The 17,257-nt window shown below is 36.6% G+C and overlaps 4 protein-coding genes across 4 annotated transcripts; 2 read left to right on the forward strand and 2 right to left on the reverse strand.

The window, feature by feature from the left end:
* Nucleotides 1–33: 33 nt before the first annotated feature.
* Nucleotides 34–1,568, forward strand: LOC113355786. Its single transcript, XM_026598733.1, has 5 exons — nt 34–211; nt 327–427; nt 564–642; nt 1,080–1,176; nt 1,324–1,568. Exons 1-5 carry the CDS (start codon nt 154–156, stop codon nt 1,400–1,402), a joined length of 414 nt encoding a protein of 137 aa, XP_026454518.1. The 5' UTR covers nt 34–153; the 3' UTR covers nt 1,403–1,568.
* Nucleotides 1,569–1,704: 136 nt separating this feature from the next.
* LOC113355785 (probable carboxylesterase 6) lies at nt 1,705–3,048 on the reverse strand. Its single transcript, XM_026598732.1, has one exon. The coding sequence runs from the start codon at nt 2,665–2,667 to the stop codon at nt 1,735–1,737; it is 933 nt and encodes a 310-aa protein (XP_026454517.1). The 5' UTR covers nt 2,668–3,048; the 3' UTR covers nt 1,705–1,734.
* Nucleotides 3,049–4,659: 1,611 nt separating this feature from the next.
* LOC113359260 (cytosolic sulfotransferase 3-like) lies at nt 4,660–5,347 on the forward strand. The gene is made up of 2 exons (XM_026602926.1): nt 4,660–4,885; nt 4,977–5,347. Exons 1-2 carry the CDS (start codon nt 4,660–4,662, stop codon nt 5,345–5,347), a joined length of 597 nt encoding a protein of 198 aa, XP_026458711.1.
* On the reverse strand, nt 5,318–6,147 carry LOC113361119 (embryo-specific protein ATS3B-like). The gene is made up of 2 exons (XM_026604473.1): nt 5,846–6,147; nt 5,318–5,741 (listed from the first exon to the last, which is right to left on the reverse strand). The coding sequence occupies exons 1-2, from the start codon at nt 6,092–6,094 to the stop codon at nt 5,487–5,489; spliced, it is 504 nt and encodes a 167-aa protein (XP_026460258.1). The 5' UTR covers nt 6,095–6,147; the 3' UTR covers nt 5,318–5,486.
* Between the last annotated feature and the right edge of the window lie 11,110 nt (nt 6,148–17,257).

Consider the following 17,257-nt stretch of genomic DNA (forward strand, 5'->3'; position numbering starts at 1 on the left):
GTTAAATTTGTCTGAATATTCGGAGATTCCCTTATCTGTTCGGTTCTCTCTTCTGCTTCCCACCACTAAACAGAGTGATAGACAGACTCTGTTTTTGCAGTTAATCATTTCGAACCATTTTTGGAAGCTCAAATTTCTAATCAATTTTGAAAAATGGCGAATACCCTTTGTTTCTCACCAGTAAATGCCATCAAAGCTCAAAACAAACCAGGTATACGGTTCACTTTGTTCCTAATTTTCCTTCAACTGCAAAAAATAAATATCTTATTTTCATTTTGTTATCCTGAAATTTAATGGTGATTGTTTGATTGCATTATGAATTTTAGGATTCTTAATCAATAACCCAAATGCTCCTAAGGTGATTCGGGAAAACAGTGACATATTCAGGAGCTCTCAGACAGCTAAACCTCACTTAATTGTCGTTAAGGTTAGGGTTTATGTCTCTATATGTTTTTTGCTCATTGAATTTGGTGTAGATATGTGTTCATGTTATCCTCAGATTAACACCAAAATTTTGACCAATTTTCCGGGAATTTATTAATGTTTGGCCGTGTAATTTGCAGGCCGATGCTAAGGCTGATGCTAATCCAAGTCCAGCCGTGAAAGTATCAAGCATAGTTTGTAAAAATTGTGAGGGAAATGGTAAGTGAGAATTGCCAATTGAATCTCGTATTAGTGTTTTAGCTGTACACTGTCACTATGGAACTCATGATAGTTAATATATAGTACTTCAGAAGTATTCACTGAGAAATGATTTCGGGTAGTAGTAGTGTCATGTTGTGTGTGGGAGGAGATTGAATATCTTATGGATGGTGAGAAGCTAGGAATTCCAAAAAAATCCGATGCTCAATGGGAATTGGTTGTTCCACTTTTGTGTTCCTGGGGTTGGATTTAGACTAAGGCGGTTTGGGTAAGTGTTTAAAGCTCGGGTCCTTCTTGATGGAGGGTCATTTCAAAGTGCTAATATGCATATAGTGATTTTTGGAGATGAACGATCCGGGGGTTCCCATTGGAGCTGGATGTTGTTGTTTGACTGTCACTTGGTAATTGCTGTAACACCGTTTCTCTCTAATTGCCAGGTGCTGTGGCTTGCTCGCAGTGTGAAGGTAATGGGGTGAATTCTGTCGACCACTTTGACGGACGGTTCAAAGCAGGTGGCTTATGTTGGCTTTGCAGGTATCCTCATTTACTTTTACGAGAATAATCTGGGTGGATAACCACATTGTTTTATAATTTCTATACAAATTCTGGGAGAATTGGTGCTGTTTGTGTTTGTAAAGGAGCTAACTTATAATTGGCATGTGCAAACTTATTTATTGGCAGAGGCAAAAAGGAGATGCTATGTGGGGACTGCAATGGAGCTGGATTTACAGGTGGTTTCATGAGCACCTTTGATGAATAGAAGCAATAATGTGGATTGAGTCTGAAGAATGAGTTGCAGGCTCGGAAAAAGGCTTAGTGTAAGGTCTGAAATAGGTTTATGTAATCGATTTATCTGAAACTTCTGATACTTTAACGTTGTTAAGATTATTGATTTTGCCATAGTTTATATTGCAATACACCCCACAGCTCATGAGCATCAATCATTTACCTCAGTAAAAAACACTTGTAATTAGCATATGCAGGAATCACCCTTGGCACAGAGACATAAAAAATGAACTAGATATAGAAAGAGACACTGATTAGAGAAGACAGGAACATGCAATGAGGCACACTACCATGAAAAACCTATGCTTATGGCTGATTTATGAAGGCACTCATCTGACGTTGGAGCAAACGAGTCGCCTTGGCTTCTGGAAGAAACACGTGGTACACGTGTTTCTCGTTTTCAGCTTCAATCAGCTCTACCTTCACACCTTTATTCTTCAGATATTCTGCATACATAACCCCTCTCTCTTTCAAAAAATCCAGACCAGCCACATAAACGACTACTTTCGGAAACTTGCTCCAGTCAGCTTCCGACAGCTCTAGATTGTCAAAGTTACAAGCATAATGATCACGATTTGATCCTTCTGGCAAGCTCAGTCGCCAGAACATATCGTTCGACTTCACTTCTTGTTCTGCACCCTCATCCTCAGCCATCTCTTTGTCTGTTCTCTTCTCACTTCCGAAGTACGGATGAATAGGTATTAACCCTAAGATCTTCACACAACATTCATTATCTTGTAATGCTCGTACTCCTACATGGTGTGTGATATTTCCTCCTGCACTATCTCCCGATAGAAAAACTCGAGAAATGTCTGCGCTCTCCAGCCATGAATCAGACTGACATTTCATGCTAAGCCATTTAAGTGAAGCAAAGCAATCTTCATAAGCTATTGGCAGTTTATTCTCTGGTGCAAGACGGTAATCGACTGAAAGAACAATACACCTGCATTCAACTGATAAATCACCTAAGAAATGGTGATAACCACACCAAGTTGTTGAACCAATACAGAACCCACCTCCATGGAAGTAAACCAATACTGGAAGTTGTGCAGTAGAATCTTTGGTGTCAGGAAGGAAAATCCTTGCTGAAATCGGCTTTGACTGATCGATAATGACATCTTTTGATCTAAACCCATAGGTTAGCTCTGACGAAGCATCAACAATTGGGGGCGCAAATCGTTTTACTACTCCATCAGAAAATACTTGCAGGTACTTCGGAGATTCTGCAATTATTGACATGTTATGGTTGGGGGGTGCATGTGATTCTTAGAAAGGATATGCAAGAATGGCAGAGAACCTAGACAATATATATATATATATATATGTTGATAGGTATTATCACTTTTAGTCAGGTTTCAATAACAGGTTGTTCATGCAAGAATTACCTGCACGTTTGTGCAATAAGAAATTCAGTCATGCATGACACATGATGGGGTAAACTTGCAAGGTAATGAAATATACTCGACGTTCTCCACCAACTTTGACTTATCTCCAGCTCACTCCGGTTCTACGGCAACATACCGGTTCCACAACAACATATGTATATATCTTCTGTTGTACTCGATAGAGTACAACTTAGTCAAGTTGGTTTCAGTCCTATTGAAGTCGATAAAGAATAACTTAGTCATCAACAACTTAGTCAAAGTTGTTCCAATCAGTTGTAAATAGATTAGGCTAACATATCGTGATCTACTTCTCTGTATAAATACGAATCTATTGAATCAATAAAATTTAACCAGTTCAAAACCATAAACTTAGAAATCCTTTATGGTATCACCTTCAACAGGTTCGATCCTATTTTAACCTAAACCTCTATTTTTTTTTTTTACCATGGCTGGAGAATCCCCTGTTCATGATGAAGATCCTAAAACTCCTAATACCCCTATCAACACCACTGCTCCTAATACCCCTATCAACACCAATGCCAAAACACTCGATCCCTCTTATCCCTATTTTGTTTACCCATCAGACAATCCCTATTTTGGCGATTTTATCGTGTCGAACAAAAGGGCGAATACTGTTGGAATTTCTTCATTTTCTACTTACTATTAAACATGGAGCTTTGCAAGGGTTTTGTGTTAACTGATCAAGTAATTTTTCTTAGCCCATCCATATCTTGCCACACATTTTGCCAGTTCCGCAGTATCTGAAACGGATAGCACCTAAAATCTTCTGAAGTGCAAAAGTCTTTCACCTCAAAAATTCCAAAATCTCCCTAGTCTTCCAACATTTTGACGCATATAGGATTGTTAAAATCTGCGGGCATCCAACTCAAAACCAATTGGCAATGAGTGGAACGACCCTGTTATATTATATTTTAAATTCATTATGCGAAAACTAGTGATGTGGGACTATTGTCCTTTCACACCCTCCCTCACGTGTAAGGCCGGTCATTCGGCATAATTGGTTCTCATGTGCACCCGTGACCGAATAACTGGTCACTCGTATGACCTGTACATGGGGTGGACCGTGACCGAATGTCACCTGCACACTCATGATCCACACCATAGGACCACATGTTACGCCGAATCACTGGCCTTACACGTGAGGGAGGATGTGAAAGGACAATAATCCCACACCACTAGTTTCCGCATAATGAACTTAAAATATAATATAGAAGGGCCGTTCCACTCATTGCCAATTCGTTTTGAGTTGGATGGACGCAGACTTTAACAAAGACCGCTACAAACTATGATTAACAAATAGTCCCACATCGGACCAAGGGATTCCAAGGATCTTTAATATATGATATTAGGATTGCCAAACAAATCGCCAATCACCGATGGTTTGGATGCCCACCTAATAGTCCTAGATGGGGCTATCAGCCAAACAAACCAAAGAGAAAACTTGCTATCACCAAATGAACTCGGGCATCAAAATCATCCAGATTTTGCGAACTGACTATTTCATGACACAAACAAGCATTACCAGAATCTATGGAGAGATTTTTTGTGATTGAGAGCAAAACCGTCGAAGTTTATTGGTCTGTTCATAATAGCACACTTGTGGTTGTGATTGTGTATCCAGTAGTATTGGGTCGGAAACCGCAATAATTTGGTGGGAAATGAACCACAAAACCCCTGAGCTACTGACACTCATCTCATCTGTGAATAGTGCAAGTGGAGATGTCACGTTTGTATTCTTGATAATTAACGCACATATATGGTGTACTAGCTTCATCTGATTTGGGAAAACAAAAAAATTTCTAGCTCAGCAGAACTCTCGTTATCCATGGCTACTTCTGAAACCAACAAAGATACTAACAGTAGTAACCACGACGGTGCAATTACTCTTGATTTTCCCAAGGGTAGTGGACGTCCTAGTTTAGGAAGTGATGTTATGTATCAATATCAAGGTTTCTGGAGCTTTGCTAAAGCAATTCAAGACGTAAAGAATGCGCAACAGAACTTCAAAGCTTCAGATACAGATGTGGTTATTTCCACACTGCCCAAATCAGGCACTCTCTGGTTGAAAGCACTCGCATTCGCCATCGTCAACCGTTTCCGTTACCCTTGTTCTCCTAGTTCAAAGAATTATCATCATTATAGGCACCCATGTCCCTTACCCTTCTTTGCCAGAATCTATTAAGACCAACACAAACTGCAAGATTGTATATATGTGCAGAAACCCTCGGGACAACTTAATCTCTGCATGGCAGTTTGTGAACAAACGCAGGGCAGCATTGCCACCAAGCACTGATAAACTTCCGCCATTGTCACTTGAAGAAGCATTTGAGTTATTCTGCGATGGCATCTCAATATTCGGACCGTTTTGGGATCACGTGCTTGGGTATTGGAAAGAGAGCTTAGAGAAGCCTCATAAAGTGTTGTTCATGAAATACGAAGATTTGAAGAACGAACCACTAATTCATTTGAAGAGACTTGCAGAATTCATGGGTTGCGGTTTCACTTTAGAATGAAACAACACAAGACTTTCTATTCTTCAGCAAACCTTAGAATCCAGAATACAATTTCTCCAGCAAAGTGGAAATTTTTAATCAAATAGCAGTATTCGCTCTCTTATACAACACACATTACATAGTAGAGATAATGGAAGAATCATATATCATATCGATTGCAGTAATTAAATCCATACCAAACTCCATAAGGAACAAAAACATTGAAGTTAAATGTAGAAATCCTTGAATTAGGAGCATAAATCTTCACATTCTCCGGTTTCCAACCATCAGATCCTGCCCTGTATAGATACAACTGACAGATTCTGTCTGTACATGGTCCGGATAAGTGGAATGTATCAGTTGAACATCTCTCAAATGTTCTTGATTTTGGATCATCTAGTCTTGGTGCATACACCTAAATCAATCAATCATCAAACAAAAATACAATTAAAATCGAAACAGACCCAGTTATTGAAATTCGATTACAATTGAAAAGGGACAGGTTTTTAATGAGTTTACCTGGTTTCCATGGGCATCACTAAATGAAAGACTGATCTGATCACGAGTAGTTCTAGTTGAAGAACAACTAGTTTTTATTGCTACAGTATATTGACACGCATAATTAGCTGCTTCTTCGATCTTGAATGATCCATATTCTTGAGGCTTTGAACTCAAGATTATGGGTTCTTCTACTGCTTGACATTGATGAATGGAGGAGCAGAAGAATACAGCAAAACAGAGAAGCGAGATCGCTTTGGCGTTGACCATTTTTGTGTGTTTCTCGGAAAATTTTATCCCTTTGTTTGATTATTGGTACTTTATAAAATGAAAAAAAAAAACAACTAGCTGAATTTGTTTTTGACTTTGTAGTCGTAACTGTGGGCTTGTGGGCTGTGGCGCTATCAACTCCACGCGTTCTTTTTCTGGTGGCATATGCTGCCGAATCTTTTGAACTCACCTTGAGAGAAATTATGAGATTTTTCCAAGAGCTTCCTTTTGGATTTGGCTTCATGCTTTGAATGCCATGTCTTAATGAAGCAAATTTACGAAGAAAAATGCTAGCCTTACCCAGCATTTATCCCAAGAGAGAGAGAGGATGGGACTCGATTTAACCTGCACCTATCCTAATAGTAGAGCGAACGTCCAAATCATATGGGATTGTCTTTTGGGGAGATGATACACCCGCTGAATTCGAAAATGATATATATCCCCCCACTCTTTACCCTTTTCCTTTCCCCACCTATGTGTCATGTAGGCATTGGTTAAATCCATAATTCAGAGGATCAAAAGCTAAAAACAGCGTCTTCTTGGAACTATAAGTTTATTTTTAAATGCACTAATAGTAATTAATGTTTGATGACTTTTCTCAAAGATATAAATGGAAACTATTTATATCTCTCTTCATTTCTTAATCTGCGTGAAAACTTCAAAAACATCGTCTAAAGTGGAACGAAAGGAGTATAATTTAATGAAAAATAAATAAATTTGGACTTGTATATAAATAAGTTCACTGTTAATCAAAAAATAGCATAGCACAATTGTTTAGAGATGAGCTCTATGAATATTAATTATATATGAGGAGTTCGAATCCTCCTAATCTTTTATTTTTCTAAATTAAAAGAGAAATGTGAATTGAACTGGTCCAAGGTCAATCTTTATGATTCTTGGTAGATATGATTCCTCATTCTCTATGGTAGAGAACATAGTAAGTTTAGAAACTACAAAAACCAAAAACTTAATGTCATCCTCTAATATCTTTCTAGTTTTACGTATTTACTCATGAAAGGTAAACGTGGGGATACCAAATATATTAACTTTTTTTGTTCGGCAACCCGTAGACAAAACTTAACAAGTAGATCAACTGAATGATCCTTGATAATATGAATATAAAGTTTTGTATCTCAATCAGTATGTATCTAGACACAAGGTCCGTGAATCTGATTAAGCAGAGTATTTGGACGATCTCAAAAATGATTATCCAAGATTCAATCTAGTCGTATCCAAATATGATCGGAATTCCACCAGTGATTAAACTTGTTATCTATCTTTCAAGATACGAATTCTACAAGAAACATGTCTTGTAATCGATTATAATTAAGCAGAAGTATCTACTTAGATTGAATACGTACAAACCTGTGTAAATCCAAAACATAATGCGGAAAAATAAAAACATAAGAAATTTTTTGTTAACGAGGAAACTGCAATAGCATAAAGACCCTAAGATCTCGTCCAGATTGAACACCACACAGTATTAAGACGATACAGATACTAGCATACTATCAGACTTCAGATTGAAATGTGGTTGAGATCGAGCCTATGCTTCGAGAAATTCAGTTGCAGTCGTGATCCTTACGTTTCTTGAACCTCGCAAGGCTCTACGCATTGGATTCCCTTAAATGACATCCTTTACATCCTAAGAGTTGGTTTAGCTGAAGTAAAGACTTTCGATACCAATTTTCCTCTAACAGATAAGCCTATTTGATTTCCGTTTAGATCAAATATCAAGGTATGGAAATCTGTTTGCAAGACAAAGTTAGCAAAACTCAAAAATCCGTAAATTACGACTCTCGAAGAGAATCCTAGATTCTTCAACACCTCTCGAGAACAATCTTCGAAAGATCAACCAAGATCAGTCTTTAGATATTTATATTGAGGAATCACAAAGTTTGAGATGAAGAGAACTTTGCGTTTACTATCTATCTTGCCTGAAAGAGATTACGATAACCTCAATAACAGAAAAGAAAGATAAAGATCCACGAACTATCAAGGTAAAAATAGTCGTACCTGGCTTCACCAATCCCCAAAATAAAGTATTTTAGTTGTAGACCTAATAATGTTCCAAAGAGGAAACCAAGGTCAACTATGATACAAAATTTCAGGGATTTAGTTTCCCAGTTGAAAGAGATGCTCTATTTATAGTCTTGAAAGACCATAGTTAGCTTAGAATTCAAGATAAGATAAATTGAGAATCAAGCAAACACTTCAGTTTTCAAAATACAATAGAAGATTATGCATATAGGTTCATTTACGGAACCGTATACAATGATTGTTTGGTTTGGCAAGTTAGCTAAAGAACTAAAGGCTATCTGATGTTCATTTAGACACATAAGGGTTTAATCATGATACACACACATAAGTGTTTAAGTGATCAATAAAGTCTTTAAAGTGTTTATGAGAGTTCTAGTAATGCTAAACATATTATGAAAATTAGTTTGTAAGCATATACTAACATATAAACTGGGACAGTTGGTACAACAGTTCGTAAACCGCAAGGCTTATTCATGAGTCAGGGTGCAACGGTTCGTGAACCGGGTTCGCCAACCCTACTACACTATCGAACTCAGTTGACCATAGTTCGTGAACTGGGTTTGTCAGTTGATAGCCTATTTATCCAACTTTTAAAAATTTAGTTCATCGCGGTCCGCCAACCGGGTTCTTAAACTGTTCCCAACGAACTTGCGTTTTGCGAATGAGTTCATCAACCTTCTTATATTTCTGTAACTCGGATATCTATGGTTTGCGAACTGGTTTGCTAACCTTTCCTCAGTAGAAACATCAGTACATTCATAATTCTTTCTTATGATGTTTGAAACATTCCCAAGTGATATGATCATTTGCATGGGGAATTTTTAATTGATCAATATATTAATTCATAGGATGATCTTGGGACCTCGACCAGATTGAACGCCAAACTGTATTAAGACGATACATATACTATCATACTATCAGACTTCGGATAGGAATGTAGTTGAGACCGAACCTACCCTCTGAGCGATTCAGTCGCAGTTGTGATCCTTACGTCTCTTGAACCTCGCAAGGATCTACGCACTGGATTCCCTTAAATAGCATCCTTTACAGCCTAAGAGTTGGTTTAGCTGAAGTAAATACTTTTGATACCAATCTACCTCTAACAGATAAGCCTATTTGATTTCCGTTTAGATCAAAGATCAAGGTGTGGAAATATTTTTGCAATAGACAAAGCTACCAAAAATCATAAATCCGTAACTTACGACTCTCGAAGAGAATCCTAGATTCTTAAACACCTCTCTAGAACAATCTTCGAAAGATCAACTAAGATCAGTCTTTAGATATTTAGATTGAGGAATCACAAAGTCTGAAACGAAGAGAACTTTGCAATTACTATCTATCTTTCCATAAAGAGATTACAAAAACCTCAATAACAAAGAAGCAAGATCAAGATCCATGAAATATCAAGGTAAAAATAGTCGGACCTGGCTTCACCAATCCCCAAAGCGTTAATAATGTTTCATAGAGGAAACCTAGGTCAACTAGGATACCAAATGTCCAGGATTTAGTTTCCCAGTTGAAAGAGATGCTCTATCTTTAGTCTTCCAGGACCATAGTTAGTTTATAATTCAAGCTAAGATAACTTGAGAATAAAGCAAACACTTTTGTTCAAAATACAATAGAAGATTATGCACATAGGTTTGTTTATGGAACCATATACAAGGATTGTTCGGTTTGGCAAGTTAGCTAAAGAACTAAAGGCTATTTGATGTTCATTTAAAGACCTAAGAGTTTAATCATGATACACATATATAAGTGTTTAAGTGATCAATAAAGTCTTAAAAGTGTTTATGAGAGTTCTAGTAATGTTAAACATATTATGAAAATAAGTTTATAAGCATATACTAAAATATAAACTGGGACAATTGGTACAGCGGTTCGTAAACCGCAGGGCTTGTTCACGAGTCAGGGTGCAAAAGTTCTTGAACCGGGTTCGCCAACCCTACTAGAATACCGAACTCAGTTTGCCGTAGTTCGTGAACTGGGTTCGTGAATTGATAGTAAAAAAACGGGGGTCTAACAACCACACCCAACAATTCGTTTGGCAATCTGAGAGGACTTACTCCAATACACTTTCTATAGAATCAACTAGACATTCAGACTCAATATAGATAAAAGTATATCAAAGAGTTTAATATCTCTAACTCTTAATTCAATCCGCAATCAACAAATAGAAATCTGCGAGCCCGATTGAATATAAGAGGAGTTAACTTGAACGGTACTAAAGACCAATGTTCAAGTGTCAATAAATGTAAATCAACAACCAAATGTTGGATATTCTAATTGATTGATATTAAAGCACAACCTGTGATATTTCAATTATATAACAAAATATAATGCAAAAAAAAAATAACACAGACACCAGAATTTTGTTAACGAGGAAACCACAAATGCAGAAAAAACCCGGGACCCAGTCCGGATTCAACACCACACTGTATTAATCCGCTACAGACACTAGCCTACTACCAATGAAATTCGGACTGGATTGTAGTTGAACCATAATCAATCTCATACTGATTCAAGGTACAGTTGTACTCCTTACGTCTCTGATCCCAGTAGGATACTACGCACTTGATTCCCTTAGTTGATCTCACCCACAACCAAGAGTTGCTACGACCAAAAGTCGAAGACTTGATAAACAAATCTGTCTCACACAGAAAAGCCTATAGGATTGAGTAAAATATGTCTCCCAAAGAAATACCCAAGAGTTTTTGTTCCGTCTTTTGATAAATCAAGGTGAACATGAATCAATTGATAAACCAGACTTATATTCCCGAAGAACGGCTTAGTATTATCAATCACTTCACAATAATCTAAATCGTATAATGACGAAACTAGATATTGTGAAATCAAAAACGATGAGACGAAGATGTTTGTGATCATGTTTTATCTTGCCTATCGAAGAAATTAATCTCGAGAAAATATTAGAGAAGATAAAACTCAAACGATAGAATCAGGCAAGATCAGAACATGCAACTACAAGAGAAATAGTTGGGTATGGCTTCACGATTCCAATGAAGTTTTTCAAGTCGTTAACCTACAAGGTTTAGGAAAACCTAAGGTTAAAGGAGAATCGACTCTAGATTATGCAACTTGTAACACACATGAGGTGCGGGGATTAGGTTTCCCAGTTGCTAGAGTTATCCTTTATATAGTTTTCAATTCATGGTTTGCAATCCAAGTTACCTTGGTAACAAAGCATTCAATATTCACCGTCATATGAAAAACCTGATTCAACCAAACTAATATCTTTCAACTGTTAGATCGAACTTAGCTTGTTACACACAAATGAAATGTACCCTCATTTACGTTTATGAACCGTACCCAAACGTGTACACCCATGTTGGCTCAACAATGGTCAACCGAAGTTAGACATATGATAACTCTCATATCAACCATATTCATCTTATCCATAACCAGTTCAAATGACTCAAATGAAATTAGTTAAAGAATCGTTCAATTTCTATATTCTCATAGACGTATACAAGAACACAATCGAAACAAAATCGGTTTGATTCACTCGAATCAATTCATGAACATTATAGACACGGTTTGCAAAGATTGCATTCCTTATTATATAAATGTTTAAGTTCATGTACACAACCGATTTTAGAAAGTAACTCACTCAAGTACGCAAACAGGTACGCATACTTGAGTAGCCGGACTTGAGTTTGGTTATGCCAGTACGCGTACGGGTGCACATACTTCAACACATTCCAAACTCCAACAGATTTTCACGGACGTGAACTTTCCGCCGGTGTGCGTACGGGTATGCATACTTGCCCAGACATTAGTAACCACCAGTACGCGTACGGGTATGCATACTTCAGGTTCCCGGATTTGGACTTGTACACTAATGTGATTAACACACTATGCTTATATCCAAACATGGTTACATGATTCTAAACTCTTTATTTCAATTATTGAAACTTTCTTAGAGGACGTTATGTAGTTGTTGTTCACAAACTATTTTTCGTCAAGGCGATTTTCAAGTTATTGAAATTATCATAATGAAACATTCCAAGACAACACCAATGATTGTATCACACGAACCATGTAAGATGTGACTCGACAATTTTCATATGATCTTATTCGGACTTTCATCACGAATGTAAGATGAATTCGGCCGAAGCGAAAGCTTTCCAACACAAAACTATATTGTAACACGACTTATGTCTCAATATATGAGATAGAGTATAAATAGACTTTCCAAGTGATAAATAAGTTTCAGTCTCCACATACCTTTTGTCGATGAAGTTCCACAAGCTCCCCTTAACAGTTCTTCGTATTCAAGAGATGAACACCGTAAAGTCTAAAGCTCAATTACACAATCTATGTCCTAGTTCCGAGACATCTAAATAGGCTATAAATCAAGAATCATAGTTTTGATCACTAACATTGACAAACATGCTTGAGATAACAACGCATGCGTGTTCGACCGACAAATGCTCTAACAATCTCCCCCTTTGTCAATTTTAGTGACAAAACTATATATACATATGGATTACAAAATAAATAAAAACTTCTTAGCTTCTCATCCAAATGCTTGATCTCCCTGGCATATTCAACATTACTCGAAATCTTCGTCACTTCCAAGTACTCCAATGATTCCAAAGGTTGTAAGTTTAGTATCATCGTTGTTGAGTATCTGTAGCGATAACAATGAGAAAACAAGTGCTCTCGATTATTGTTATACAATGTCATAGTATTATTACACAACATCAAAGTTCAATTGCATCACAACTTTGACAATAATACTATGGTGATATGTATTACTCCCCCTCAGTCAATACATTATCTCAATATGAAAACCACTCCCCCTTACATAATGATCCGTAAACCATATGTATTTGTAGTATGAAACTAAACATTAATTATCCCCCTTTTTGTCAATAAAAATTGTCAAAGGTACGAAAACTAGTGAGATCCTCATGAAATTTCCATAGAGATTCTTCATGACCAAAAGAGAACAAACATACAAACAAATTCAGATGCAATCATAAAGCCGAAGCTAAATGCATTCATCAAGGAATTTATAAAGATACAAGATAACCCCTATAAAATTCCACAGCCGCACTCCCCACAAAGATATGGAGATTAAGCACAAGTTCATAAACGAACTCTCCCATAAAATGTCATTCCCGAGCAACAAAGGCGACCTTGCTTTTACAAGAAAAGAAGGATTTCATTGGATATAACTAAATCACATGAAAATATGAATTTGTATCCAAAAAATCAATAGAATTAAACACACAAGTTGATTAATTCAATTGCACATGCTCGACATAAGAGAACTTACGGATCAACACCGTAAAAACAAAAAGATGTGGATCCGAGAAGATCAATACTGCAGAATAAACAAGAAATCACTCTATTTTCCATCACCATTTGCACAATGACATAAAATAGACAATTCTTGTAAACAAAAGTTCATCCTTTCTTCCATCACTATTTGCATAATGACATAAAAGGCATAACTTTTGTTTTTCAAAAGTTCATTCTATCTTTTATCAATACTTTCATACCGACATATAATAGAGATAACTTTTGAAAAAGTATGGGACAGTCAAGGTTCACGGACGTAAACAACATATCCCATAACAATTTGCAATATATAAAACCATAAATATTAAAATTGCAAACATCATCTTCCAAATAACTTAGAATTTACATTAACAAATCTAAAAACATTGAAGACGAAAAAAACGTTTGGAACTAGCTATGTGTAATCACAATAATGACTATTCCAAACCCTAGTAATCCTTCTAAACAAAAACAAGAATAAAAATTCTGATAAGAAGTTTCCTAGACATTGAGACCTCTAAAGAATTCTTTATCGTCCCCGAACTCCTTGTCGTCAACAGCTATGGGAACATATGGTTTGTGAAGATAGTAGTCAATTTCAACAAACCTTCTAGGCTGATGATGTCGAACCAGGGACTTCTGAATTTCAAGAGTTCTCATAACAATAGCCTTTATTTACTGAATCTCCTTTCTTGTATCCTTCAACTTATCAAGAACACCAGAAAACTTCTGAGAATTTGAAGGAACGTCTCTTGGCTTCCTCACATTCCTTCTTTTTCTTTTCAAAGTTGGAGGCAACAAAGATTTCTCTTTTTCCTTCATGATTGATGGCTTAACAATCATATTAACATCTTTTCCATCAGAAGATAGGATGCCTGGAGTATCCATAAGAGTACGAGTTTGTGAGAGGAAATCACAATTTAAACTCACCAAGCAGTCTTAAGATAAAAAAGAGTTCCAGAGAAGGAAAAAGGAATGTAGGGTTACACAACCTTTAAACAGGTTCGTACACGAACAATCCACAACCCTAAAAAGAGTTGAATTGTCGAGAATAACCCCCTTTATTGATTGACAGGGAATTCCAATTTTGCAAAAACTAAGAAAAGAAGAAAATAAACTTTTCCTAAAGCCTGAGATGTGCACAAAATTGTCTCTTTTGATCAGGCGCATGAGACAAGATACACTAAACAACACAATCAAGTTGTTCTGTGGTGAACAACAATCTGTCCACCATGTTCCTTATGGAAGGAATTCATTGAACCATGTCTATCAAAACGTTTAGACCATACTTTGTTTTCTAATGGTCTTATCTTATCTTTGGAAACTAACTTCTTCGAAGAAGACAAAATCTTACATACCTCGCAGTTTTTGAGCGAGTTTAAGCTTATTTGCTAGTCGATTTGCTCTTCGCTGAAGTTTGTTGACATATCTCATCTTGTGTTTGTACTTGAAACACTATGAAAGTTCATGACGCTTGAGTGAACAATAAGAGCATGTCAACGCATATGATGATTCAAACACCCGGGATGTGCAAGCTAATAGACACATGGTAGAACCTGAAAAATCAGACAGAGAGTTTCCAACAGAAAAGTCAATTATTTCTTCCAGACTGGTTGAGTCTTCTTCTGAAAGAATATCAAGATTGATATATGTATTGCTACAATTATCAAAATCAATATTTTTACAAAGAAGTGCAACACTTGATTTTCCGTCTTTATTGGAATCATATTGATCAGACATTTCATCAAGAGTTGTGATAGACGCATTTATGTGTCTAATTTTCCATCAATATTTCGTATTGTTAGTACTCGTTTTCGTCCTTATTATTGTGTTTTTATGTATTTTTAGGTATTTTTGGAAATAAACCTTTTTGGGAAATTCGGCTCGAAAAGTTGCTCGGGGCACCCCTGGAGGACAACTGCTAAAAGGACTCTCAGTTTGGAGAAGGGGCACCCAGTTACTAAGGGCACCTTCTTCACTATTTGCACCCAAGACCACCATATGCTATTCACACCCCTACTCTGCTAAGGGGTGTCTCTTCTTCACGTACAAACTGTTTTGGCGGGAAAAATGGTGTTTCACCTACGGAACTCTTGGAGACAATTTTGACGGGATTTCTGTTCGATTTCTTCGTGGGTTTGGATTGATATCCACCTGTTTCACCGAAACAGGGTTGGTATATGGGTCAGATACGATAAGGGAGGCAGATTTCTTCATATCTCGGCAAAACAGGGACACGAAATTCTGTTGTGCGTTCCCGTGTTTTGTGAGTAATTCACAGAGGTTGGTGTGTGTCTTCAAGGAGTTTTACTACAACATAGACTATGTCTCAGCGTGTTTAGAGGATGCAGGCGCGTGGAACTGATAATAAAAGGAAGTTTCCTTCGACAAACAGGGCAGTTAGAGCATCGAATATTTTTTCCTTGTATTTGGGGGATATGCTTTGAAGGGGAGAATATTTTGTCGGAGGATTTCATTCTTTAACAGTGGAGAGAGCATTGACAATTCATTAGATAGCAGATAATACTTTCCTTAACTGGCAGTGAAGAGTAAAGGTGATTGATAGTTGATTATTCTCGGAATTTATTATGAGAAGATACGGAGGTTGTCGCAGCCTGTTGAGTATAAAAAGAGTTCCGGAGATCATATGACGGGGGATGGAGAGTTAAGGGTTCGAACAAAGGCTGAGGATTGGGAGTTGCAGAGCTTGTCTCTGCTGCTGCCATTGAAGAAGAAGAAGAACACGAAACAGCAGTTAAAAGCAGTCGCAGAAAAACCGTGACCTATACTTTCAAACTCAATAACTTTGTAACAATTTTTCCAACAATTATTTTGAGTTCGCAACAGTTATGTTAGGTTCTCTATAACAGTGGGCTGTGTAACAATTATAACAGTGGGTTTTGTAACAATTATAACTGTTGCAAATACACTGTTTTATACCTTTTCTCCTTGTAAACACCTTTTTGAGCAATGAAAAATTATTTTGAGAGTGTTTTCACCATGTGGAGCTAGACCCCATCATCGGGACAACGGAGGAAGCAACTTTTCATGATTGTGGTAAATGAATTAATTATTTTATTGACTTTTTGCATAGATTTAATTGTTTTATGATTTCAATTAATTATTTGTTATTTTGTAAGATGCCGCATGCTTAGTTTTAATTACTTTAGATGCGTCACGCTTTTAACTTACAAATAATATTTTACGAAATCTATTTTTGGCAAAGAACTAGAGTCACAACTTCTTTTGTTTGAGCTATATTGTTTAGAGTTAATGACTGAACCACAACAATATGAAAAGCAGTGGAATCCCGAGTCCCGGTATCTCTTCATCCTGTGACAAATTTTGTATATATATTTTTCCTTATTTTCTTTATTAAATCTTAAAACAAATTCTCAACAAATCTGAGTGAACGAATCATCTTACTACAACTTCATTGAAAAAATAATATCAACTTTTGGCGCCGCCGACGCTGATTTGTTTAAAAATTTGTTTTTAGTTTTTTTAGTTTTTTTTTATTTGTTCCTTTTTACGCCTTTTAGTATTTCTTGTTTGATTTCAGATTTGGAACTGAGCTAAAGAAAAGGGGAGAAAGTCCTGAAAACAAAAGCGAAGCCAAAGAAAAAAAAGAAGGAGGAATCCAAAAGGAGTGAAGAAGAAATTTTTTGTATATACATATTCTATTTTATTTTTTTAGAAACTGTAATTAAGTTTTTTTTTTTAATTTTTGTAAAGTTTTTTTGTTGGACATTTTTTTTGGACATTGGACATTTTTGTTTATTATTATTTTTTTAGAAACCCTACGGAAGGGTACTTTTA

Source organism: Papaver somniferum, chromosome 3, assembly GCF_003573695.1.
Source record: "Papaver somniferum cultivar HN1 chromosome 3, ASM357369v1, whole genome shotgun sequence".
In the NCBI taxonomy this organism is placed as follows: domain Eukaryota; kingdom Viridiplantae; phylum Streptophyta; class Magnoliopsida; order Ranunculales; family Papaveraceae; genus Papaver; species Papaver somniferum.

Excerpts from the sequence above, each read along its gene's own strand:
- LOC113361119 (XM_026604473.1), bottom strand. The coding sequence starts at position 6,094 with ATGGTCAACGCCAAAGCGATCTCGCTTCTCTGTTTTGCTGTATTCTTC. Across the intron at positions 5,742-5,845 it reads GTGATGCCCATGGAAACCAG|GTGTATGCACCAAGACTAGA; the intron begins GTAAACTCATTA and ends TGATTGATTTAG.
- LOC113355785 (XM_026598732.1), bottom strand. The coding sequence starts at position 2,667 with ATGTCAATAATTGCAGAATCTCCGAAGTACCTGCAAGTATTTTCTGAT.
- LOC113359260 (XM_026602926.1), top strand. The coding sequence starts at position 4,660 with ATGGCTACTTCTGAAACCAACAAAGATACTAACAGTAGTAACCACGAC. Across the intron at positions 4,886-4,976 it reads TTCCACACTGCCCAAATCAG|GCACCCATGTCCCTTACCCT; the intron begins GCACTCTCTGGT and ends TCATCATTATAG.
- LOC113355786 (XM_026598733.1), top strand. The coding sequence starts at position 154 with ATGGCGAATACCCTTTGTTTCTCACCAGTAAATGCCATCAAAGCTCAA. Across the intron at positions 643-1,079 it reads TAAAAATTGTGAGGGAAATG|GTGCTGTGGCTTGCTCGCAG; the intron begins GTAAGTGAGAAT and ends TCTAATTGCCAG. Across the intron at positions 1,177-1,323 it reads GGCTTATGTTGGCTTTGCAG|AGGCAAAAAGGAGATGCTAT; the intron begins GTATCCTCATTT and ends ATTTATTGGCAG.